The 26,979-nt window shown below is 49.5% G+C and overlaps 1 protein-coding gene across 1 annotated transcript; it reads left to right on the plus strand.

Moving 5' to 3' along the window:
* The first annotated feature begins 668 nt into the window (after window positions 1-668).
* hira (histone cell cycle regulator a) lies at window positions 669-24,508 on the plus strand. Its single transcript, XM_069182070.1, has 25 exons — window positions 669-980; window positions 2,057-2,119; window positions 2,531-2,641; window positions 3,719-3,809; window positions 4,817-4,911; window positions 5,063-5,158; window positions 6,274-6,434; window positions 6,873-7,040; window positions 8,743-8,856; window positions 9,900-9,970; window positions 10,357-10,462; window positions 10,871-11,077; window positions 11,363-11,448; window positions 12,018-12,203; window positions 12,957-13,145; window positions 13,546-13,747; window positions 14,376-14,474; window positions 15,091-15,239; window positions 15,807-15,968; window positions 17,474-17,532; window positions 18,337-18,442; window positions 20,330-20,452; window positions 20,701-20,864; window positions 22,651-22,739; window positions 23,468-24,508. The coding sequence occupies exons 1-25, from the start codon at window positions 944-946 to the stop codon at window positions 23,582-23,584; spliced, it is 3,051 nt and encodes a 1,016-aa protein (XP_069038171.1). The 5' UTR covers window positions 669-943; the 3' UTR covers window positions 23,585-24,508.
* The last annotated feature ends 2,471 nt before the right edge of the window (window positions 24,509-26,979 follow it).

Here is a 26,979-nt window from a genome sequence, read left to right on the forward strand (position 1 = left end):
GAGTTCAGCTTTTGAAATGCACAAAGCCTCTGACTGTTAAAGGCCAGAGAGGATAGTGGGTGGTAGAGAAGGTGTCAGGGGTCCTGGGACTCCAATTCTATCATCACTGTTGAATCCATCTAAAATCAAGTCAATTGCAATTGTTTTTTCCTTCGAAGAAAATGCGTATAGTACAGAAAACCATTTTGGGATTCTGCTCACAAAAATCGAATTCACATTCACGACGTCGTTTAAACTACAAAGCCCCCCAGTGTGAAAATAAAACCGATTATATTATTAGTAAAAAAGTGACAGAAGAAAGTTAAGGAAGTCTAATTTAACTAAGGGGGGGGGTGGGTATGATTGATTTAATTGTCATGTATGTCTCTGGAAAAAAACCCCAATACCTTAAACTCATTCAAGCTTATTAACCCCTAGATGTCGATAGTATAGTGTTGGGTTGATATGCTGTTTTTTTTTTCTCCAAAACAAACGTTGAGAATTGTGTCCATCACATCAATTAGGAAGAAAAGTTAGAAAATAGCGTTCTAAGACGGGAGCTGAACTCAGAAACGTGCAGTCTGCACCCTGGGTCTGCCCGCTCTCTCGCTCGTAGGGCCACGCAATTAAAAAAAAGCTCGCACGGGCCTGACCTCTCTCAGGGCATGTGTTTCCAGGGGAACTTTAGGAAAGGTCGGATACTTCCTGTGTTGCTGCTGCTGCTGCTGCTGCGGCTGCAGGGAGCTTGAGGGATGCCAGCGAGGGGAATGGAGTTTCACTGAAGGACCGAAGTAACTAACGGGGCTACAGGCGAAACAGTGCGCGGAGAGACGGGGGAAGGGTACCCCGGGAGCACAGTCCAGGGGCGACGGAGAGGGGAGAGTGGAGCGTCGGGGGGGGGGAGAGACTGGAGAGCCGGCAGCCGAGACTTTCCTTTTCTTAAAATTGGGGTTTTGCGCTGGAGATGAAGCTGTTGAAACCAACTTGGGTCAGTCACAATGGTAAGCAGGAGTCACCTCGCTGTAGCGCTGGAATCCGGGGCTCTGAAGTTGCGCTTTTGTTGTGGGCTGGGGATGGCTGGAGCTCGCCGGACACTTGTTCGGGATTTTGCAGGTCCTCGCCGAAGCGCATGCAAGTGTCTTTTTTTTTATTGAAAGATAAGAACATAAAATGATCTTTCATCCCCGGCGGTAGGTACCAGATAAAGCAAAATAAAAAAAAGGCAAGGTTGAGTTTTTTTTTTTACTCGGAAGAACCGAGAATGTCAGGAAAATACTTGTCGCTGCTGCAAAGCCGAAACATTTTGTTTTTTAACTTGTGGAGCTGTGTGTGTGAACAGGAGACCCCGCTTTCCACAGTGTAGCGAACTTCAGCGCAAAAAAGAAACATTTTCTTTCATGAAAACGCGCTGTTGTTTACATGGTTGGTTTTACAGACCGCGGCATTTATTTTATTTACCTTTTGATAGGATTGTCCGAAGTTATTTTTTTGTTAACATAGTGAAGTGTTATTTGCATTTACCGAATGTTGCATGCTTGAAGTTGGAAAAACAATACGTCATTTATAAATTGCATATCGATTGAAAGAGATGTCGGTGTTAAAGCAGAACTTAAAGTTAAGGGACAATTGTTGTTTGCATATAAGTTACTTTATTTTTTAAAGCTCGCTTTTGGATTTCTGGATTTCTGTTTATTGCTCTTCTTTTTAATGCATTCATAGTTTTGGCTTCAGTTTGAATTAAATGATTCTTTCCAACGGTAACTTGTATATTGGCCGTGCACGTGTAGCTAGAACACAGGTGTTATTGCAGACTTCAGACATTGACGCGTTTGATATGCGCTTTTCAGGAGGCAGAGTTAATATAAAAACACACTAAAATTCGGAACATTGACTGAGTCAATTTCCGCTTTCAGTTTATATATCTAGTATGTGCGATAATTAATATTTTTAAATATCTCTGTTCTCTCTTGCAGTCAGATATGATCAAACATCTCAGAAAAGTTACACATTATACTAGCGTTTTACTGCTGCCATTCTGTGTGCCTGGTGACTCTTATTTTTCTTTCGTTTTCCTCAGGAAAACCAATATTTTCTATTGACATTCATCCCGAAGGAACAAAGTTTGCGACAGGTGGACAAGGTGAGGCTCCAGTCTGGCCAGATTGGTTTTTAATTACAAGGGAAGATACTGTTTCCTCTCGCCTTTGGGGGCAACAAAGTGACCCATGTTGCCTGTTAATGTTGGAAACTGTGTGCCAGGATGGTTGTGAGGTCATCATGGATGCGCCAGACTGGAGGACACCTGGAAATTAATTTGAACACGGGTGCGTCTGTACCACAGAGGGGGCACTAGGAGCCTAGATGTGTCGTTGAAGCTGGAAACAATCCTTCAAGAGCCTTGGCTCTAGTAATTGGTAGCAACCAAACGAGTTGCTAAGGTCTGAGGAGGTTGTGTATTGTTCTTTGCGAAAAATTCTTGAAGTTTTTTTTCCCCCTCGGGTCTCGTACTGGCTGTCCTCGCACCTTGACGATGTTGCTGTTCGGTTGACAGGAGAGGATTCTGGGAAGGTTGTCATCTGGAACATGGCGCCCGTCCTCCGAGAAGAGGACGAGAAAAACGAGACCGTTCCCAAGATGCTTTGCCAAATGGACAACCACTTAGGTACTGGCCAAAGCTTGGTTTTCTTTGGAGAAAACGGTCATGCGCTCATCAGTGGTAAAAACACGCAGTATAGTGTTGTACGTGGGCATGCTGATGTGGTTAGCTTTGTAGGCGTGTGCCTGTTGCAGACTGCTGCTACCCTGCATTGTATAATACAGCAATATTTCTAAAGATGTCTTACATGAAACTTCTATTGGAGCCATTCGGGCCACAAGAAGTCCTGTTTTGTGGAAGGAAAGGTATCTGATGAGCGTTGCCAGTGTCATGATTCAGGATGCTATTAACAATCAAAACTATTTTATTTGCAGAAAATGTCATGCTCTGGACAGCAGTCTTAATTCATGAAAACAAGTTAGTGATGACGCGGCGTTCTTTGTTATGCCGATATAGGAAACGTTCATTGAAAGGCGGCTGCACTTTTAAAAACAAGCGATCGTCAGAGAAAGATGGGTGGTGCTGTGGTGAGCATCGCTGTCTCCCAGCACAGGAGCCCCGGGTTCAATTCCTGGGGTGCTGTCTGTGTGGAGCTTGCATGCTCTCCCTGCGTTTGCGTGGGTTTCCTCCCACAGTCCAAACACATACTGATGGGTGAACTGGCTTCTGGGGAAATAGACACACTCACACCAGGGCCGGTGCGTGCCTGCCCTGCAGTGGACTGGCGTCCAGCCCAGGGTGTACCCCGCCTTGCGCCCGTTGCATGCTGGGATAGGCTCCGGCTCCCCCCTGACCCTGAATGGGATAAAGCGATGAGAGGCTGGACGGATGACGCAAAGAAGTAGTTGAATACATCTTTATTTGTGTGTGTGACGTGGTTACTTTATTTCTTAGTTGCATGTCTTCTGTGGCCTCAGTCAGATAGGATCCCGGTGCGCCTCTTTATTCCGTCCCCCCCCCGAGTGTGTGGTTTGCAGAGTCCGCTCTCCGCACGTCCCCCCGCTTCCTGCAGTCCCGCTCCCCAGGGCTCCCTCCCCCGGCTCTCGGAATGCCCTGGGGGTGCTGGGAAGAAGGTGTGGTCCATGGGAAGTGATCCTCCGTGTCTGACCCCCTGACTGTGTGTCTCTCTCTCCCCCTCCGCAGCCTGCGTGAACTGCGTTCGCTGGTCCAACAACGGCCTGTACCTGGCGTCCGGGGGCGACGACAAGCTGGTCATGGTGTGGAAGAGAGCGGCGTACGTACTCTCCCCTTTCCTGGGTGCCTGGTCCCTGGCAGGGCTCCAGTCTGGGGGGGGGGTTGGCAAGGGGGCAGATGGTACCACTTGTCTGTCCTCTCCTTTGCCAACTGAAGGTGCCCCAAGCCTCTGTTGTTTCTGGGTGGGAATGGGATCAGCAGTGCTATAGAAATGGCATCACCCTCTGTAAGAGGCAAGAGACTCCTAAAGGTGACGCTTGTCGGTGTCGGTAGCACACGACACTCCCAGGCCTGCTGCTATGAAATCCAGCTTTCGCAAACCCTCGACTATTGCGATGTGTTTGTCTTATAACCACTGCCCCCTCTAATGTTTAATTGCCTTTGTGCACAACAATGTCAAGATGTGCAAATTTCCTCCCAGGGACAAAAACGTGTGCGCGCTAAATTGAGTGTTTGTCAAATTGTAAACCTGAAATATTTTTTTGTTAATCTAGTCATCCTCATATCACCAACAGACCGGGACAGCGATTCAACAAGTCCAGGCATAGAGACTGAGTGTGGAGCAAGTGTGAGCAGAGAGGTTCGAGACTACGAGAGCACTGATCTCGGTTCTCGAGCACTGAAGCAATAATGATGCACACATTACTATCGCAGCCAGTCTCGTGTGGTCAATTTAGCATTTTTCAATTGACGACCGTGTTTGTTTGATCATTTTTTGTAATTAATTTTTTTGTGCGCAGTTCAATTTCTTATGTGTGCTGATTTCATAACCTGTGTGTGCTTGCGCACACACGCACAACTTAGAGGGAACATAACGTATAATAAACGTATCCCAGCTCACCAGTGAGATCCCCAGGCCCATACTGCGTGCTGTGTGTAATCATGGGTACCGCGCGATGGGCGCTTTCTGGCAAACTCCGCCGCAAGCCAGGAGTTTCCAGACACCGGTCAGACGCCTTTCTTCTCCGAGAACGTTTCTCGGGCAAGGGAAATGGCTGGCACGAACGTGGGCGACCCCCGACGCTCTGTTTGTCCTCCTCGCTGTAGGTACATCGGTCCCAGCACCGTCTTCGGCTCCAGCAGCAAACTGGCCAACGTGGAGCAGTGGAGGTGTGTCACCATCCTGAGGAGCCACACGGGAGGTAGGGCCGGGCGGCGGGGGGGATCGGGCGAGTGGGCGTGCAGACTGGGGCACCAGGAGGCCGGTTGGGGGGCGGGGGGTCTCGGTTGTGGCCGGCGACGCGCTGGCTGCGGGTCTTCGGGGGCCACGCACGTGACGCTGTGCTTTTGCAGACGTGATGGATGTGGCGTGGTCACCGCACGACGTCTGGCTGGCCTCCTGCAGCGTGGACAACACCGTCGTCATCTGGAACGCCCGCAAGTTTCCAGGTGAGTCCGGGCGAACAGAGAGGGTGGAGGGAGGAGACCTGCCGCCCGGAGGGAACCCCAGCACAGTGATGTGTTGTGGCCTTATTATAGTGTAAAGAAGCTGGCTTTCAAATACATCTCTTTTAATCCAATAGAGATATTGCTGTCAACTTTGAGGTGGTTTTGCCGACAAAGACTACTGACTTGTTAGCACTGCAAGGAGATCACGTTGGAGCATTTCTGTGGTGGAATGTGTGCTGCACAACCTGTACTTATTCGGGGCACATCGCATTACGTTAGTTGTTACTAGTGAGCAGGAAGGGCTGCATCATGTCACAATTCCTGTGGTGAGACCGGGAGTTTGCAACAACATGGCGACTTACAGTACTTTCACAAAGTTCACGATTTTGGCTTAATTCGAAATTTGTCATTTCTTTTCTATACCGGCAATACATTTTTCTGGTATTTTGTTACCGAGATGTAATAAGCGGTTGAGAAATTGGGACTGCAGTTCCCCTCTAAGCTGAACACTCTGGTTTTGGAAAAAGGCAAGAACGAGCTCCAACCGGTATAGATTCAGAAACATTTACTTCTGCGAAGTATTTATGAGATGTCTGCTCACGTGTAGTTTTCACCCTGGAGGGGAAAAAAATGTCTGTCTGTGAAAGTCTTCTCTCTGAGCATGTGCCTTTAATTGAAAGGTATTAGATGCCTTTGCAATAAAATATATAGTCAAGCATTTGGAGAAGAACTGTCTCACTGTGGTATAGTGTAACCCACGAAGGGGAAATCTCTCTGAACTGTTCTGGGCTGCCTGAGTAAGTCGTAGGATAACTGCTGGTGCAGGCATTCTCCTGGATATTATCTGATCAACTTCAAATAGCCGTGCATAAGGTGACTAAATTGTATATGTCTACTTGCTGGAACCGTGTGCAGATTTGCAGAACCTTATGCAGGCTTCTGCTGTGCAGCGGTTCTTTCCTGGACTCTGAAGGCCTCTCTGCTCGAAACAGCAGCCTGTGCTGTGCAGGTAGCGTCTGTGTATGTGGTAGCGAGGAGGAGTGTGTGTGGGGGGGGGGGGGCTGGCACCGGCACGCAGGGGTTTTCAGGATCTGGGTGTCGCCTGCTCCCCTCAGAGATCATCACGACCCTGCAAGGCCACACGGGGCTGGTGAAGGGGCTGACCTGGGACCCGGTGGGGAAGTACATCGCCTCCCAGGCCGACGACCGCAGCCTCAAGGTGTGGAGGACCATGGACTGGCAGTTGGAGACCAGCATCACCAAGCCCTTCAACGAGGTGAGGCACGGGGGGGCTTCAGGAAGTGGACCCCGCCACAGGGCGGCACGGCCCTGCTGGGGGCAGTTTCCTGGACTGTGTGTCTGCTGCATGCTGACCCTTGCAGCCGGTTGAACATGGAGTAAGAGAGAGATGAGATGAGTTTGTCTTTTTCCTCTGGCTCTTCATGCTATGTAGTTGACCGGGGTCTCTTGTGAGTGCGGCAGTCGTTTGTGTGTTTGTGTGTTTGTGTGTTTGTGTGTTTGTGTGTTTGTGTGTTTGTGTGTTTGTGTGTTTGTGTGTTTGTGTGTTTGTGTGCTTGTGTGCTTGTGTGCTTGTGTGCTTGTGTGCTTGTGTGCTTGTGTGCTTGTGTGCTTGTGTGCTTGTGTGTTGAAAAATCGAATCCCTGGCGCCGGAGCGGCCCTGTTAACCCGCTCGTGTCTCCACGCGTGCACGCAGTGCGGGGGCACGACTCACGTGCTGCGGCTCAGCTGGTCTCCGGACGGGCAGTACCTGGTCTCCGCCCACGCCATGAACAACTCGGGCCCCACGGCGCAGATCATCGAGCGGGACGGCTGGAAGACCAACATGGACTTCGTGGGGCACCGGAAGGCCGTGACGGTGGTGGTAAGTGAGGGGCGCCTCTGCGTGGCTCTCGGCTCTCGGCTCCCTTAACCTGCACTTCGGCTCCCAGCACCTGTTCGCTCACCCCTGATCAAGAACACCTTGAACATTGAAGAACAGGTCAGTTCTTCAAATCTAAGATAGATCAGAACTACAGAATGAAAGAGACTGAATTATATGTTTAATTTCATTTTCCAGTCAAATTGAGAATTGCATGGAATTTGTTTGGAAAGTTTCCCTTAAAATATCTCAGTTTCATGACGCAACTTAGTTGTACTTATGTGTACAGATGTGCCTGTGCTTACTTTGTGTTTTTCCTTTAAATCTAAGGTAGATCAGAACTGTAGAATGAAAGAATGAATTCCGTGGTAAAATTGAGACTACATGCAAAATTAAACAGTTTTTTTTAGGTTTACTTTAAAATACCAAGCTTTAATGCAGCACAGTGGTTGACCTTATGTGCCTGTGCTTAATTTGTGTTTAAGATGACATAACTTCAAAATAAATCTGGCCTGTCTCAGACCCCAGGTTGAGACCCACTGCTCTGCATTTAAACCACCTGTAACACAGGGGGCAGTGTGGCAGAGAGGTGAGGGCTCCGATATTGACTACAAACTACAAGGTCGTGGGTTCAAATCCTGGGTGGGGAGAGACTGATCTTGTACCCCTGTGCAAATAAACTACTCAGTGGTGTAAGTAGGTGCAGATGTAAAGAGCTCTGAATGAATGTGTCGGTCCAATTATAAATAGTAGTGACTGTGAACAATAAGGAGCACATGATGAATCATGATGCACAAGCCCAGCAATATCTGATAAATTGTGCTGTGTAGGGCCTTATGCAGATGCTGAATGCTAATTATATTATATATGAGGGAGTGTTGACAGCCTAGGTGGATTAGAATAGACACTCTGGGTAATGGATGCTTATAGCGAGCGCCTTCTGATGCCTGAGAGATTGCGTGTTTATGGAGAGAGTCCAGAACCTAGCGGTATTATTCTCTTGGACAAACGGGGCATTTTCTGCTGAAAGATTATCAGTTTTTATGATAAATCACAAATAAATCCCGGAAAAAAATGAAAAGCGAAAGTGTTCCTCATGGATCATGTGGTCCTCCTTCTGCGGCTGCTTTTTAAACGACAAGGTGGTCACCTGAGGCTGACCTGATGGTGGTCGAATAGCAGCTGACCCATTCCTAGTTTTTTTTTTTAACGTGTTCTCCAGTTGGGTTGGTGTTTTCCATCAAGCTCTCTGCTCAGCGCTCTCTAGCCAGTCCACCGGATCGTGCTGAGGATCGTGCTAGGATCAGACAGGCATTGTCTCCATACTTGCCCTCAACCTGCTGAGCTCTCGGTGGTTTCTTTGTGGGTCGAGATGCTCCACGGATTTTTCATTACATTTTTGAAGAGATCATGTGAGGGTATTGAGGACAAGAACATGCACGGGGACCAAAAGAGCCGACCTCTTGAGCACGGCGTTTTTTTAACTCGAATGTGTTGCTCGTTTCCGAGCTGCTGCGTTTCTCAACAGAGTGCTCCATGAAACCGTTCCAGGTTCCGACCGTCTGGAAACGCTGGCGGCCTCTGTTGCTCTTTCGAGATGCCGGGATCTGCCGTGTCAGTGCTTGCGTCTCGGGGGGGAAACACCGTTGTGTAAACCCTCGTGCCCCCTTGACGTTTCCAAAGTCGGCGTCTTTTTTTGTTGCAGAAATTCAATCCGAAGATCTTTAAGAAGAAGCAGAAGAACGGCAGCTCCCCGAAGCCCAGCTGCCCGTACTGCTGCTGCGCTGTTGGGAGCAAGGACAGATCTGTCTCGGTCTGGGTGAGCCGGGTGTGGGCGCCTGGGGTCGATCCGCGAGGAGCAGTGTTACTTTCGTTTGTTTGTGTGTTCATCCTTGTTTTGCCATTACCTTGCCCCAGTGTTACATGTTCAACTTTTGTGTTCTTTTGTACCCTGCTCCTGTTGATTACTCTTGTTTTCCCTTATTTGTCTTCCTGGTTCCCTTGTGTTTTTGTGTGAACTTTTGTATATAAGGTTAGTTTAGGTTGTTGGGTACACTTACACACTTAGTTGATTTTGTATTAGTACACTAGTTTAGTACGGGTGAGTGCCGTTTGTTTTGTCTGGTTTTGGGTAGTCAGTGCAGGTTAGCTAGGGTGTTGAAGACTTCAGGTCTCTTTGCTCATGGGACCCAGAAGGGCTGGGCTCTGGAGCCTGCCGATAGATTGCCGTGCACGGAGGTGGCCAATATTTTCTCTCATCTTGTAAGAGTTCCTTCTCTCTCCTTTTAATCTTTGGAAACGCCAGGAAAACCAGTCAATTGATTTTATTTACGATTTGTGACGATTTCCCATAACCCACAGCGCCATGTGTTTTCAGAGTGGTGAGAAGCTCGAGAAGAGAGTTCAATAGGAGCCAGGGTTACCATCTTGTCCTGTATGGGCTTGTAAAATCATGGTATTGATTGGAAACCCTGAAAGCATGAGTTTGGAAAAAACAGTTAATTATTCTGTCGTAACAACAACAAGCAAATAGAGGTTGACGGTGTTCTAAAACATCTTGATAATGGGTCCTCTTCCCTATCCCGTGATCTCACAGGTTGAAACAGACCTTATTGATCAACCACATACCCTTCTATTTAAATAATGCTCAATAGACTTCCATCGCTGGCTCCAGGAAATATTTGTGGTATAACTGGTTTTGTTCAAGTACATATTGCATCTCTGAAAACACCAGTCAGCCCAGTTAAAATTGTAATAAGAACTGTTACGTTTGGCTACAATGGACAAGGGCATTCTCGGTGCAGTACAGTCGTGCCTCAAGCCATCTATGAATATGTCTCGTTCCTTCTGTCTGTTTTCCAGTTGACTTGCCTCAAGCGCCCCCTGGTGGTCATCCACGATTTGTTTGACAAGTCCATTATGGATATCACATGGTAAGGCCCTTACTGACATATACCCTTGCCAACCCAACTGCAAGCGAAAGCATGCAGTCTTCCATCTGTGAACAGGGAATGGCATTTAAGAGTCAATTAAGTCCAAATTCAGCCTTTTGTGTGATACTGTGCACCTTTCTGTTTTGGCAATACAGTTAAACATTCATAACGTGCTATTGAATTTGTATGCGCCTACCAGCTTGTCTGAGTTTGCCACTCAGCTTTAACCTGCTCAGACTTTTGTGAGCAATGCGCTCTGCTTCCCTGTGAGACTGTGGCCTCGAGCAGCACTAGTTCAACTAGAGCCCGTGCTGCTTTCGCAGTTGCATGCAGAAGGCTGGAATCGTTGTATAGCTCAGCCGTGTGAGCCAGTCTCTCCTCCTCAGGACGTTAAATGGGCTCGGGATCCTGGTGTGCTCGATGGACGGCTCAGTAGCCTTTTTGGACTTCTCTCAGGATGAACTTGGGGACCCTCTCAATGAGGATGAAAAGGTAAAGGGGCCTTTTACCATGTGGGATTGGGAGCTTTGCCCTTTGAAGTCCTCTGCCTGGGGTGACCTGGTTCAAATACAAACAAATTGCAATTGACTGCCTGTGTCACAGCAGTGGTGATACGTTTTCAGGAGCCTGGCGCCCCCTACAGTGCTGTGTCTGCACTAACCCCAAGTGCTGGTGACGTCCACTCAATAACCTGAGAAACTGAGAAGGACAAACTCGCTTGTCTGTTATAATCATTCAACTCTGTGGTTCGCAGGTGCTTCACAGTTCTAATTGGGCACTAGGTCATGCTGTTGCAAGGACTTTATATAAGGACTTTGTGCCGGGCCCTTTACTGCACTTCCCAGCGTGCTGTGTTTTGTGTTGTGCTGAGATCTCTGTTTTGTTTTTGCCTGCTGGCAGAACTCCATTCACCAGAACATCTATGGGAAGAGCCTGGCCATCACCACCGAGGCGCAGCTGTCCACCACCATCATCGAGAACCCCGAGATGCTGAAGTACCAGCAGGAGAAGCAGGTGGCGGAGCACCGCGATGCGGCCAGCCGCGAGGCCGCTGCGCCCAAGCTAACCAGCGTGGTGAACGGCGAGTCCCTGGAGGACATCAGGAAAGTACGTCACCAAGGCATTGACGACGGCCCAGCACCCTGGTCCTAGAGAGCCGTGGAGCATTCTGGGTTCCGTTCTGATCAATCTCTTAGTGGCTCCAGTTAATTGAGACCAGTTCAGTTGATTTAATCATTTCAATTGCTCCCAAAATTGGCGGAACTGTAGTTCCACTGCACCTGAATCACTGGCCTCACCACCCAGTTATTGTTTTAAGTGTTTTCGGCGTGTGGGTCGTACTGTTTGGTCGTTGATTTGCTGACGTTTTGTGTCCTTGCTCCCGTGTGACAGAACCTGTTGAAGAAGCAGGTGGAGACCAGGACTGCGGATGGCCGACGCAGGATCACTCCTCTGTGCATTGCTCAGTTGGACACGGGGTGAGGCTCCTTCTGTCCTTCCTGACGTGTGCTCCTCTGGGCGCAATGAGTTTTCAGTGCTGCGGCCCGCCTGACGCCCCTTCAGGGGACAAAGTATCAAGCGCTGTGGTTTAATTAGCATTTTGTCTACAGGAGCCCACGTAGCACGATCTCCGTCAGATGTTCAGATCATCACTTCAGTTGAGGCTTGAACAGACTTGAACAGAGTGAGGCAGCATTATTGTAGGCTTTGATCTATACTGGCCATGTACAGAACGTCTTCTGCTTGGGTCTGGCTAGAATCAAACCCTCATCCATCCTTCCCAGCCAGGATGCGTCGTTGGCCGACTCGGTTTTCATTGCTGCTGGAAGTTTGGAAGTCTTTGGGAAGACATCCCAGATTGGGGGATATGACGCTCCTTTTCCACTGCAGGACTTTACTGAGATTAATCAAGTTTATTGTTACAAGGCAATCATAAGAGGAGATGAATCAAATTAAATAGCATAATTCTTGAGCGCTAATGACTCGCGGGTCTTTGCGGGCGGTTTTCGGAAAATCGATTAACCGTGTGGCTTTGTCTCTCCCTCAGGGATTTCTCGCCAGCCCTCTTTAACAGTGTCCCGATCCTGCCCGGGTCGTCCATGTCTTCCCAGCTGACTCCTCAGCTGACCTCCTCCGACTCCAACACCGCCAACTCGCTCGGCCTCAAGCCCTCTCAGGACACGCCCCCCGCGCCCCCCAGCAAGCCCCCAGACGAACCCCAGCACAAAGATGGGTGGGTGACCCCCGCCAACCTCCACATCAGGTTGAACACTGCCGTTTTGAAAAGGGCAAAAACAGGCTCCCCCTGGTATAGAATCAGAAACATTGAAACTTCTTCAAAGTGTTTGCAAAAGACTTCTGCCCACTTGTAGTTTTCACATTGTCTGTGAAAGTCTTCTGTGTGAGCGTTTGCCTTGAATTTTAAAGTATTAGATTCCTTTGCACTAACAGTAGGAAAAGAACTGTCTGTTTGGGGGTATAGGGAAATCCATGAAGAAATCTGTCTTTAGGAGTTGGAAGATTGCTTTGACAGCCTGGAAGAGATGCCCTGTTGATGTCAGCACCCGGGGGTTCTGCCTGGGATTGTACTACAGCGTGTTGATTGGTTTATTACTGTTTCCTTCAGCTGTGGGTGTACGGGAGACCAGGCCTCTTCTCCTGACAGGCTGCTATATTTAGACCTGAAATCAGTAGTGACTTGATGAGGCCGTTTTAAGTGTAAAAAAAAAAAGAAAGAAAACCAGGAGGCCAAGGGCTGAGATGGACGTGATAGTGGGTGTGGTTAGATGGACAGGGTGCTATTAGCTGCATGATATTGGGTGTGGTTAGGTAGTGAGGGGTGTGGTTATACGGAAGGGGTGTGGTTTCATGCCTGAGATGGGCGTGGTCATGCATGTGCATGTGTGTTAGCCAGCATGCTTAGGCCTATGATATTTAAGATCCTGTTTCTGATCTGATCCCCCTGTGTTTGCCTGTTGTCCTGCAGCGTCGGTGTCTCCTCCTCAGTTCCCGCCACTGTCGCCAACTCTACTGTCATGAAAACGAACCTGCTGCTGACCACTGCGGCCAAGATCGAGCCAATGAAAGCACTCGACTCCCGGTTCACCGAGAGGTCGAAGGCCACGCCTGGGGTCGCCGTATCCTCTCCTGCAGTCAGTGTCGCCCCCTTAGAACGGTGAGACTTGACCGTTGAGTGTTCAGGTCATCATGATCGTAGTGCAGAGGCTGTTTGTGCTTCTCGTGATGCTTTGCCTGATAATTTTTTTGATTTCCGGCACCATGTAGACAAGTCCGAGATCTCTGGAAGTGCTGTTGAAGATTGTTTTGGACTTAAAGTAACCAATCCTAAAAAAAAATGATGTGGCAAAGTTGATTTATTTATGCTTGCATAAGTATACACATCAGATTTCAAGTAATCACCATCTAACCTCTCTAAACTGTCCCTGATGAACTTTCCCAAAAGTGTTTGCTTACAGACAGGCGTTGATTTCCTTGGAAAGTCAGCAGAGCCATGCGCTTTGTTTCGGTTTGGCTGTTGAGGATTCGACCATCGTCTCTCTCTCTCTCCTCCGCAGGGTGAAAGACGCGGGCGGCGCAAAGGAGTCCAGGGTGAAGGAGGAGACGAGCAGCGACAGCGAGGACAAGATGGCAGCCATCAAGTCCCTGTCCAAGAGGAAGGGCGATGCGGAGGGCGCAGAGGTGGTGGAGAAGAGGAAGAAAGGGAGGCCGAGGAAAGACTCCGCCAAAATTGTAACCCTTACGCCAACGACACTGCAGGTACCCCACAGGGGCGAGGAGAGTCCAGTTCAGGTTGTGGTCGTTTTGAATTTGCAGTGAGTGAGTTGTGTTACTGGCGACAAACCTCCAAAAAATATTTCAATGTTCCTGTCTATGCTGTCGCGTCATCATCATCCTCCAGCTTGTTCTTGCAAGTATCGGAAATGAAAATGGTAATTTTCTATTACTTCTCTGCTAAGAGAGTCATGGAATTATTTGTATGTCTTTTTTAGTACTGTACGTAATTGTAGAGAATTGCTGCTACTTTTTCAGTAGCTGCAGTTTCCATATTGCTGAATAACCAACCCCTAATATTAGATAAGATCACTTTATTAGCCCTATACAATTTCTTGTTTTTGGAAATTGTCTTTTCACAGACCCCAGCTTGCTCTCCATGAGACACACAGACATGGAGAGAGAAGCTGGGGGTCAGAGCGCAGGGTCAGCCATTTATACGGTGCCCCTGGAGCAGTTGGGGTTAAGGGCCTTGCTCAGGGGCCCAACGGTGTAGGATTCTTCTGCCGGCCGCGGGATTTGAACCAGCAACCTTCCAGCCACAGGCACAGATTCTTAGCCATGCAGTCACCGCTGTGCTCCTAACGACAGTCGCATTGTGTTTATTTTGCAGTTGACCCCCTCGGCTGAGAAGGAGCCCTCCAGGGTTGTAACCCCCATGGCGGTGCTCAAGCTGCCCACCCCCACACCGCAGAAAGCTTTCACACTACAGGTGAGGGGAGGGGGGGGCTCGAGCTCAAACACTGCTGCACTCCGCAGAGCACTCGAACCCTAGAAGGGGCCATTTATTGCAGCTTGTATTTGTAGTCCTGGTATCTGAGCTCCTGCTGGACCTCCTGATACTGGGGAAGCTCAGCTCCAGAAGTACAGAAGACTGAGTGAACAAGGGCGTGACGCAGAAACGCATTCAGCTGAATGGCATCCGTGACCTGTGTTGGAGTTCTGTATGAATACATTTTCAAGCCATTGGATATTTTCAAGTTCAAGTTTGTTGTCATTATACTCGTGCACAGGTGCACTCGTGCATAACGAAAGGCTATTTATCTAGCTCTCAGTTGGTAAGCAGTACAAAAGAACAACAATACAATACAATTGTAAGAAAAGAAAGACAGAGACAATAGGCAATGTGCAAAACAACGACAGGCAATGTGCAAAACAACAAGTAACAGGTAATGTGCAAAATGGCAACAGTTGTGCAAAATCATACGCTCTGTGCATTTAAATCCTGTTTTTTTTGCTCTTGCAAAATGGTATGGGAGAGTTCGGGGGTCTAACCTTGCGGAAGTAGCGCTTGGGGAGGACTCGACAGTCTCGTTTTCTCACCCCAGATCAGCTCGGAGCCCTCCGTGTACATCGAGGTGGAGAACGAGGTGTCCGCCTTGGCCGGGGCCAAGCTGTGCCGGCTGAAGTGCCACCGGGAAGGCAGGGAGTGGGACGCCCTGCTCCCCAGCCGCATCATCACCGCGGCCGGCAGCTGGTGAGTCCCTGCGGTGCGGGCGCACGCTCCTTCAGCAGCCCGGCGAGCTGCAGGAGTGCTCCTTCAAACCCGTTTAGCGCCGGAGCGATGATGTTGCATCGAGGCGGTGAGCAGGAGCTTTGGAGGCTGGGATAGCAGTGACATCGAAGGTTCAGTTCAGTTCTATTCAGTTTATTTTTATATAGCGCCTTTCACAAGTGACCATACATGTTGTGAATACAGAACAGAAAAGACCAGAAAACAACGGAGGAGAGGAAACAAAAACTCCTCTGTAAGGAGAAAAGAAACCTCTGGGGATCCAAGGTCAACTGGCTGCCCAACCCCTCATGGGCATGCTACCATTAGACAGTTAAGGAAATAAATGAAGGTTGGACGAAAACCATGAATGTTACACTACAGAAATGACCGATTGCTAATAAATATTCTTGGAAGAGTAAATGACATCCCCTTCTGGGTTGGGGGTGGGCCTGAGGGGCCAGAACTCCTCCACGGAGCGAAAAGGAGCAGCAGGCAGGAAGAAACCGCGGACGGGAGGGGCTCAGCGGCTGTTCCTCTGTCTCCTTCCAGTGACGTCATCTGCGTGGCGTGCGAGGACCGGATGCTCTCCGTCTTCTCGGCCTGCGGTCGGCGGCTGCTCCCCGCCATCCTCCTGCAGGCGCCCATGTCCGCGCTGCACTGCGCCGGCTTCTACGTCATGGCTCTCACGGCCTGCGCCACGCTCTCCGTCTGGTAAGGGCGCCGCCCCCCTCTGGGATGTCCGGGCAACCTGGGTCCGAGGAAACTGGCTGCTCTGCTGGCGTTGGCTGAAATCTGCGCGTTTGAGTGTCCGCTGGTCCACTGTTTAAGTTAAAACCCTCTGTTTAAAGGGCAACTACAAGGCTATTTTCATATCTGTTAGTAAGGGGTTAGTAAGAATCAGCATTGATGAGAGCATTTCACACCGCAGTAAAAGTGACATGTGCACACTTGTTAAACCTCCAATTTACATCCCGAGAAGGCCGAACTGTACTGGTCTGGACTGGAATTCAGCCAGAACACCCTTACAAACTCTTACGAACAGCTAGGAGTTTTATAATGATATTTAAATGCCTCAATTAAATGAATTGCCCAAAGGTTCGCACCTGCTACAGTACAGTGTGCCCTGTCTCCATACCTTGGCCTTGGCTTTTTAAAACTCTGGCCCAGAGGGAAGAGCGCCCCCTACTGGTCCACCGACATCAGTCTGGTTTTAAAGGGAGCTGCAATGCTATCTTTATATTGCCGGGTTAGCAAGAATCAGCATGGATGAGTGCATTTCAAACCACAGTAAAAGTAAAATGTACACAGTAACATGTAAAACCTCCTATTCACATCACAAAATAGATAAACTTTCCAGGTACACGCAGCACCATGTTCTGCAGTTCAGAACGAGGCATCGAGACTTCCGGTGACGTGTTGTGGCCCTGCTACAGTGTAAACAAGTGGGCTTGTAAATGCATCTCTTTTAATCCAATAGAAATATTGCTCTTGAATTCAAGACAGTTTTTCCAACGAATACCACTTACTTGTTAACTCTGCAGGCAGATCATATTGGAAAATGTCTGCAGTGAAATGTCTGGTGCACAACCTGCACTTATTCTCTCATACTGTACATTAGTCATCGCAGGGACTAGTGAGCAGGAAGGGCCACATCACGTCGCAATTCGTGGGAACTTGAATGCGAGTTTGCAACGACATGGGAACTTACAGTACTTTCACAAAGTTACAGTTTTGTGCTTAATACGAAGTTTGTAATTTTTTTTCTATAGCGTCAATGAATTTATTTTCTTACCGAGATCTGCTAGCCGGTCTGAAAACTTGGGACTGCAGCTCCCCTTTAAGGCTTTTAAATACACTGAAAGTCATTAAAAAGGCACATGCTATTGCCTCCAGTGCTCATTTGCTACGTTTTGAATGTCTGTCATTATCTGAACTGTTTTCAACAGGAGATGAGCTTGCATCTTTAGTTCCTGGGCTAGAACATAATCTGTTCTGTGGTTATTTTCGTATTCACGCCAACAGGATGACTTTTGAAGTTTTGTTTCGGTCTTGTGCAAGGTTTGCGTTGCTCACCCAAACGCGGTTTCTCTGTTCCCCTGCAGCGTTCAGTCTTCCTAGGTTTTGCTCTGCTACACCTCTGCATGTGTTTTTAGACAAAGCGGCAGTGAATCTCGTTCAAGGAGCAAAATATGATTTAATGACTGTCTGCGTTACAGGGATGTCCAGAAGCAGTGTGTTCTGGTGAAAAACGAATCTCTACAAATTATCTTATCAGGTGAGAGAAATTTTTGGTGTACTCCACTGGGCACTTTGGCAGAAGAGCACTTCATTTTTTAAATTGAAGGCCTTACAGAGATCTGGCGTGTTTTGGTTCCAACTCTACTTGTCAAACAACCTTTTTTTAATTGTTTCTTTGAACAGCCGATTACGCAAAACATTCCCTTCATTGAAGTGCAGTCTCCTGTGAAAATGCCCCAGCGTCTGCTGAGTAGCGTTACAGTTCGGCATTGAATAAAATAATGAGTTCCATGATGTAGCTCAAATTTTAGATGGAACAAAAACAGACAGGAGGTGCCCCTGAGAATCTGAGAAATGTGATGTGTGGATTTCATGTTGGTTTATTATTATTGGTCTGTTGTGGTTTTCTGTGTTTTGACTGTCATGAGGAAAAGTGACATCGCAAAATATATTGGTAAATGTGAAGGTTTTGCAAAAGGGTCTTCGTTTTAGTCCTTTTTAAGCCATTACCAAGCCCTCTTCCTGACCATGAAAGAAACAGAGGCATGAAAGAGAGACGCTGCGGTGTGGACAAACTCACCTTCCTCTTGCCCAGCGAGCTGGTCGGGACCAGGGCGAGCAGCTGCACTGGGCAGATCGAACTGATGAAAACAATCACGACATCAGCCTCTTGTATCTGACAGTGCGTCCTCTGGTGCTAATTACCAGGGGGGGTGTTGTAGCATTGTACCACTCAGTCTGCGTCCTCTGACGGGAGACGGGCCGCTGTCTCACGGTGTGGGGGGGGACAAGGAAGCTGTTTGTGTTGAGATGGGGTGTGATGGGGTTTCTGTCCCTGCAGGGACGGACACGACGGTCTCCCAGTCTTTCCTGACTCAGCAGGGAGTCCCAGTCATCAGCCTTTCCAATGGGAAGTCCTACTGCTTCAACACCTCTCTGGAAACATGGTGAGTGTTGTGTGCTGGGCCGTGGGGGTCAAGTGGGAAGATCTTCCATAGCAGTGTCATCCATTTCGGGTTTTGCCAGTCCCGCTGATGGCAGTTGAAGAGCACAGTGCAGTATGGTTTTAGCACAGCTGCACCCAAGGTGGGAAGTCTAAATTCTCTGCACCTGTTACTGGGTTCCAGTAACACCTGGAGCAGGTGAGGTGTGTTCTGGCTGGTGTTCATTCATCAGCACTGAGACACATTGATAATTATTAAACCCGTGGGTCAAAATGCCTCTTCACATAGATTGTATTTAAATGGAAACGTCAAAATGTAGCTCCCCCTATGTGTGCTTGAATGCAATTTGTATGGGTTAATCTGAAACTCCGGGATATAAGCAGATTCCGTGCACTGTGTAAAAACAGTAAGCTTTTAGAGGTGAGTATCACAATAAGGCAATGAGCACGCAGCGCACAAGTTTCTAAAGCTCTGTGGTTGTCTAGTTCAAGTACTTTTTTGGTGTGGTTGACAGAGTTGCATATTGCAGGATTCTGGCTTGTTAGGCCAAGTCCCAGGGCTGTGGTGTTCATGTTGGCTGCTGCTCGTGTTGTGTGGCTTCTTTTGTTCCTGTAATGGGTCTCGGGGGGGTGCTGGCCTGTCCCAAGAGCTGAGCAAATTCAGCGAGAGCACGCAGACGAGTGACAGACCTCTTTATTTCCACTTAGAGCTGCCTCCTCATTGTCAGTGCGGGTTCCTCAACCAGGCATTCAACGCCTGTCTGACAGCTGTGCTGGCAGGTGCCGGAAGGTGATTTTCACAAGGCGATTTTGGGCTCTTGAGCATCTCGCTGAGCGTTTAGCGGTGTCCTCCCCCTCCGTGCCTTGTGGCGAGAGTGTTGGCACTCGCCCGGCGCTGTGCCACGCGTCCCGTTACTTTCGGGATCTTTCGGCTGTTGGCGTCAAAGGCGTTTTCGGGAAAGGGGTCTATCGCAGCTCAGAGCCGGTACGGGAAGCTTGAATAAATGGCTCTCATCTGCAGCTCGAGCCGGGCAGGTTTCTGAACATGCTACTTGTCCAACATGGTCCACCTCCCTTCTGGTTCCTCACTCATGCACTGCCCTCCTCCTAGTTAGAGTCCTCCTGCCTCAACAAAGTGCCAGCGATTTAATACTCTTGGAAAGACATCGGACATTTCTGTTACCTGCTGAATGTGGCACTGCAGTTCCCTGGGGAGACGTCTGGGTGCCGTGTGTGAACTCTCGGAAGATTAGTGCTGAAAACAAATTATTAACCACTTTCCCCCCATTTTCAGGCAGCAGGATTCTGGACTGGAGTGCAGTAAAGATTTCATTATTTGCTCATTATTTAGAGAGGATCAGCGTAAAACTAAATGTACTTAACTCTTGCTCTCATGGGTAAGAGAACAAGCCAATTACAGACAAACTGGACTCGGAGAGAGATTTTATTATCCGCTGGAGGGGGTGAATTTTTACAGTAGGGGTGTTGGTGAACAGACAGACAGAAGAAAAAAACCACAACAGGAACAACAATATACATATTTGCATAGAGAGTCAAGTATTAAGTAAGGATATGGCTACAGGTATGAATGAGAACTTAAATCTGTTGGTTTTGGAGCTGGGGAGTCGGTATCTGCGTTCTGATGGGAGTAACTGGAAATGATTAAACAAGGGGTGTGAAGGATTGTCACAGATGGATTTTGCTCTTTGTGAAACCCATCTATGATAGATGGAGGAGAGGGCAGGAAGATCAACACCAGTGATCTTCTGACATATTTTCACAAGCCTGCCCAGCAGGTTCTTGCCTCTAAAGTAGGTCTTGACTGTAGGACTGTCCTACTGCTAAGGGAAGGGGCGTGTGCCTAACCTCGCTGGTGTAACTTGTCGTCTAGGAACCTGATTGCAGACAAGCAGGACTCCCTGGCCCACTGTGCGGACTATCGGAACTGCCTCCCCTCACAGGAAGCCATGATGGCCAGCGGCCCCCTGGCCGTGACGCAGGGGCGGACTGTCAAGTAAGCCTGGTCTGCGAGGGCCGGACTCGCGGTCACTGCTGTCCGTCTGCTTGGGGATCCGAAGTGTTCTCCGGGAGGGGATGATGTTCACGGGGATATGTAGATCTTGCTGAAATGCGTTTGTTGCCGCAAACACGCGTGAGGGCTACTACCGTGTGACTTCTCCAAGGGGTGTAGGTTTTGGGGGGCGCGGGTCTGTCGAGGCGAGAGCACCACTGACTCGCGCGTCTCCCCGTGTGTGCTTGCAGCGCGGGGCGGCAGGCGTCCAGGCTCTCCTCCACCCCCCACCACGTCCAGCAGGGCATGACGCTGGCGTTCCTGGAGAACCAGCTGGCCTCGGCACTTATCCTCAAATCCAGCCAGGAGTACCGCCACTGGCTGCTCATCTATGCACGCTTCCTGGTCAACGAGGGTGAGTGACGTGCGCGGTCGAACCGCGAGCGGGGTCACGAAGGAGAGGAGGGTGTTGGCATAGCAGCTGATCGATCAACTATCTTATCAAACCCAGGGTACCCTTTTCAACAGCGCCAACCCCCTGCAACTCCTGATGTGAAGAAATGCCTCCTATTTTTACTGCTAAATGCATCTCGTCTCAACATCCCTCTGTGATCCTGGCCCCTGAGAGCTTAATGTTTAAAGATCAGAGTTGTTAATCCACATTGTCTAGTTTACTTTATCCCAGTCTGTCAGCTGACCTTCCAAGCCCATAGGTCACCTGACAGATGGACTACAATAAGCCCTGCCATGGCTCTTGCGGGGCTGGTCCTGATTGGTTTCGAAGTTTCCTGGAAGATCAGAACTTGCACTTTCCAGAGACTCAGTGGAAGTGCGTTTAAAACTGAGAACAGGAGGTACCTTTTTTTTTAACTCAAAGGTTATAGGTGGTCTGAAATAAGTCCTGTTGTTGGCTTCATGGAATGTCTGGGTGACGTTCTCTGATTGGTTAGCTGCTAGCGACCAATCAGTGTGGAAGAGAGTTCAGAGCTGTAAGCTTGAATCTGGAGGTTGTGGGTTCAGTTCCTGGATGGGATTCTGTTAAAATTACCGTCCTTCGGATGTGACGTAAAACCGAGGTCCTGACTCTCTGGTCATTAAAAAGCCAAAGCCAAATTTCCAATTGGCCCTTACCAATCATGGCCTCCTAATAATCCCCATCTATAGATTGGCTTCATTACTCTGCTCTCCTCCCCACTGAGAGCTGGTGTGTGGTGAGCGTTCTGGCGCACTATGGCTGCCGTCGCATCATCCAGGTGGGGCTGCACTTGGTGGTGGTGGAGGGGATCCCCATTACCTGTAAAGCGCTTTGAGTGGAGTGTCCAGAAAAGCGCTATATAAGTGTAAGCTATTATTATTATTATTATTATTATTATTATTATTATTATTATTAAGTGACATGGCCTGAACCTGCACCTTTGTGTAGCTTGATCTTGTTGGACCTTCAAAGCTCAGCAAAGCTGAGCCTGGTAAGCACTGGGATGGGAGACCTCTAAGGAAAGGCTCTTCCCACTGGACTACATTTTCCAAGCCAATATATCAGTATGGTGTGGGGATACTGTGCGGTAGGAGAGTCCTTCAGAAAAGGCATTAAACTGAGGAAGAGGTGACCGACAACATTCCTTGTAAAAATAGGGGTGTTAATATTGGTGTGCTGTGTCCCACTCTGGGCTTGTACCGTCTGGCACCCTGGTCTCCACCTGATCAACTGGGTTTGGGGCTGCACTTCAGCAGTGGGTGAAGTAGGGTCCCCTTGTATGTGATGCTAATTGAAACTCCTTGGAATAACATCATCCATCCATCCCTCCCTCCATCCCTCCATCCCTCCATCCATTTTCTAACCACTTCTTCCACTTCAGCGTTGCGCCTCCCGGCAAGTAGCAGGCACAAGGCAGGGTACGCCCTGGACGCGACGCCACTCCAGTGCAGGGCAGGCAGGCACAAACACAGACGCTCACCTAATGCCAGTTTTCCCAGAAGCTAATTAGCCCACCAGCATGCCTTTCGACTGTGGGAGGAAACCGGAGCACCATGTAGAAACCCACACAAGACACGGGGAGGACATACAAGCTCTACGCAGACAGCACCCAAGGCCCCAGCGCTGCGAGGCAGCAGTGCTGACCACTGCCTCCCTGAATAGTCTCATCATGATCTAGAAATGACCTAGTGACCTCATTGCTAACATCTTGTCTGGTCTCTTGCAGGCTCTGAGTATCGGTTACGAGAGCTGTGTAAAGACTTGCTCGGACCCGTGCATAAGTCAACTGGCAGCGTGTGGGAGGCAACTGTTCTGGTAAGAATCTAAGCCTGGGATTTTCTCCCTCGTATTTGAAACGCCTTTGTCCGCGTCAAAGCTCTTCATCCGTGGAGATCCAGGACCCCTCCCGTGGAACTCCACCCCCGACGTGTCTGGTTTTCCCACTGGGATGTCAGACCCTCGCAGACGCCTCTTCCTGGAGCACGAGTGTCTGCGTGAGGCCCTGCCAGAGACCGTGCCAGGAGCTGTTTGTGCAGGGAACACATTTCTGTACTGTTGTGACAGTATAGCGTTACTGATATTAGTAATTGTGACGAAGGCAGTGCAGGCCTTTGTCCTGTGACCTCTCTTGAGGTGGTCCTTTGCTGTTCAGTGGTCCTGTTTTGTTTTAGCTCTGTGGGTCTGCAGTCTGCCCTTGTCTGTCGTGCCTCCATTTTGTGTCCAGTTACAGAGCTGGGCCCTTCCATGGCCTAAATGGAGGCTGCTTGTCAGCTGCTTGTCAGCCCCTGCTCCCCCCAGGCCAGCGAGGCAGGAGGACTCGGGCCCCTGCTCTGCCCCCAGGCCAGCGAGGCAGGAGGACTCGGGCCCCTGCTCTGCCCCCGGGCCAGCGAGGCAGGAGGACTCGGGCCCCTGCTCTGCCCCCGGGCCAGCGAGGCAGGAGGACTCGGGCCCCTGCTCTGCCCCCAGGCCAGCGAGGCAGGAGGACTCGGGCCCCTGCTCCCCCAGCTAACGCCCTCTTCTCTCTCTCTCTGCCCGGCCCCCAGGGCCTGCGGAAGCGCGACCTGCTGCGGGAGCTCCTGCCCGTCATCGGGGTCAACCTCCGCTTCCAGAGGCTCTTCACCGAGTACCAGGACCAGCTGGAGCTGCTCAAGAGCAAGTAGCACCCCGTCTCCCCGCGCCCCCGCCCCGATCGTCACGGCGCCGCGCCGCGGGGGGGGGGGGGGCGGCCTGCCTCCCGGAGCGAGGCGCAGCACGGCGCTCCTCCCGGGGGGGGGCGATCCCGAGGATCCCTGGGAGAGCTCCCCTTTCCCAGGGGCCGCTGCTCCGGAGCATCGCTGTCGGGGGGAGTGATGGGGGTGGGGGTGGGGCGGGTTGGGGAGGGATGATTAGATAAGATGCTATTAATTATTAATAATAATGACGATGATGACGGTAAAAATGATTCTGGACAAAGGACAAATGAGAGAGCTTGACAGCTCGGGAGACCCCACTGGTTTTGTGAGGACTGGATACCTCAGTCGGGTCAGGTCGGGCTGTGCTGTCAAGGCCAGGGCGGCCAGTGACCCAGGAGCAGAGCGGAGACGGCCCTGGACAAGAGGAGGGACGTGTTTACAGCCCGTGGGACAGTGACCGCAGAACACCCTCGCCCTGCCCTCCTCTCCTGTTTCGAGGGCAATAAACACAGCTGTGGTCTGTCAACACTCGGGACTACTCCTGCCCTTCCACTAGAAGCCAACTCCCTGCCGGACCGGGTTTCGGGTCTGAGGGGTTGAAACCGACAGAACCGGCGCGGTGGTGCCCAGCACAGCCAGCAGCGCCACGCCCACGCACACGCCGAAAGGAAGGGGCAGAGCGCGTGTGGCATTCTCAGCATCGCTATGGCAACCGCGACCACGGGGGGGCCGTTCCAGGAACCTTGACCCTTTCCGTTTGTACAGCGACGTTCCGACGTTGGCCTCCCAGGGTTTGTAATTTTTAACCGTTTGTACAAGAGACCTCTTTTCTTTTTTTTTTTTTCCCTGTTTGTTTCATTTTCTACCAAACAAAAGAGATGAAAAAAAATAAACGAGTGACGCTTTGACATAGTTTCGCTTGCTGAGTGGATCTCGTGCGGGCCGAGCCCGTCTGGTGTTCCAATAAAACACAGTCTGAGATGAAAAGACGCCGTGGCCCGACTCAGTCTGGAGTGAGGTTGGACAGTTGTGTCTCATGGGGTCCTGTAGCAGCGGCGGGGTGCTGGGTGGGTGTTTGGGGGTGGTAGAAGACCAGCACTCCGGGCTGCTGAATCACAGGCCTCCAGCCTCCCACGGGCTCCCTGCCGGCAGCTGGGACTTGCCTGGAGGTAAGAAATGAAGTCTGCTTGTCGTACGGTGAGTGTCTTTTATTCATGTAAGTTTGATGCAGATGTGTTCTACTTCCAGGTTTTAATTTTGAATTTAATTCAGCAATGCACAGTCATTAACTTCATTTAGAGATAAGATAATAACAATTGCTTATGCTTATATCTGGACACTCCACTCAAAGCGCTTTACAGGTAATGGGGATCCCCTCCACCACCACCAGTGTGCAGCCCCACCTGGATGCTCACTTTATTGGCCATATACAATTTCTTGCATTAGAAATTTCTTTTCACATACCCCAGCTTGCTCTCCATGAGACAAACAGGGAGAGAAGCTGGGGGTCAGAGCGCAGGGTCATCCGTTTATACGGTGCCCCTGGAGCAGTTGGGGTTAAGGGCCTTGCTCAGGGGCCCAACGTAGTAGGATTTCTCTGCCAGCCGCGGGATTTGAACCGGCAACCTCCCAGCCACAGGCGCAGATCCTTAGCCACAGAGCCACCGCTACACCCCTTTACTGCTTTACGTTTTGTTCCGTGTAGGTCAGACAAGACGATGTAGTACATTACAGCTGTGTCGCCCTGCTGAGTTGTCCTGCTTGGGTTGGCCGGGAGTTTCATGGTGTACACCATGCAGGTCCTGAACCGCAGAGAGGGCTTGGTTTCACGTCTGCTGTGTGCAATCTGACCTGTTCAAGTAGACCCCATGAGGGGTGAAACCAGTTGTGTTGTAAAGGGGTATGTGTGTCTTTCAGGATATCGCTATCATCGCAGGCTCTGCCTACTCCCCTCAGTCACCATCAACTTAGACCTCTTTCCCAATCACTGTAATCACAGACTGTCTCCTCTCCTCCCATCACCATCATCTCAGACTGTCTCCTCTCCTCCCCATCACCATCATCTCAGACTCCGCCTCCTCACCTCCCCATCACCATGTTAGACTCCACCTCCTTTCCCCATCCCCATCTCAGACTCCGCCTCCTCCCCTCCCCATCCCCATCTCAGACTCCGCCTCCTCCCCACCATCTGATCTTACTTGAACTCTAGGAGGTTGGTGAATGTCATTCCTCATAATGGCTTTGTATATTTCTAACAATACATGAGAACCTTTTTGAGACATTTTGAAAAAAAATGAAAAAGCAGCTTTGGACCAGGTTAAATTCCACAATCATTCAAATCAACACTGAACAAAAAAAATCAACACTGCATTTACATTTTGTTCCATAAGAGGGCAGGGCAGGCCTGTTTTAATTCTATTCTATTCTATTGTTTTGTTCTAAAACAAGCACTCAGTGGATAATTTCAGCAAAATAAGACATTTTAAACACCAGAATGTTAAATGGGGGCTAGACACAGATTCCCAAACAAGGTTCAACTTGAACTTTATTGACATATGAAACCTGGTACATGTACTGGCACAATGTAATTCTTACTTTCAGAAAGTCTCTCGATTTGTTACAAAGATGTAAAAACACAAAGTGCAGACAGTGAATCAAGACAATATACAAACAAACAGTAGACAACATACAAGTAAACAGTTTGAATGTAAATAATGCAGACATGTAAACAATGACTGCAGATGTGCAATAAATAAAATTACAATGAGGTAGATGGTGTAGGTGTGGTCCGAGGGGCATGGCCAGATGTGTTCGCCCATCGCACTGCTTGTGGGTAGCTATTGAAGCTATTGAAGAATCTGGTGGTCAGTGTCCGTATGATCTTGTATCTCTTGCCTGAGGGCAGTGGGGTGAAGAGCTCATGCTCGGGGTGGTGACTGTCCTCTGTGATGGCCAGAATTCTACCACAGCAGCAGTCCTCATAGAGCTGTTTAATCTCTGTGAGACCACGGCCGATGAGCCTCTTGGGCCACCTCCTGGGTTACCTGCTACTACTGTCTGGAATCCAGTGGTAGAAGTCAGAGAGTAATCAACAGTTTAAGAGGTTGTGGCAGTTTGCATTCAGCACTGGAATCATAAAACATTCAAGGAGTGGAAAAAGATGATCATGTTATATTTTTCTTGAATTTACAGCCGTGGGTTGTAACTGATAAAGCACAGTTTAACGTTTCCATTAAAACAACAAGTGTTCTAATTTCAATGGCTTACCTTCTATTTTAGTCAGCAGGTTATTGCAATTAGGTGAACCAGGAACAAAAATGGACTATTTCAATTAAAGAGAGCATCTCATCTGATTAGGACCCATGCGAGCACACAGCCTGATA

The sequence above is a fragment of the Lepisosteus oculatus genome, chromosome 22 (genome assembly GCF_040954835.1).
Source record: "Lepisosteus oculatus isolate fLepOcu1 chromosome 22, fLepOcu1.hap2, whole genome shotgun sequence".
Lineage (NCBI taxonomy): Eukaryota > Metazoa > Chordata > Actinopteri > Semionotiformes > Lepisosteidae > Lepisosteus > Lepisosteus oculatus.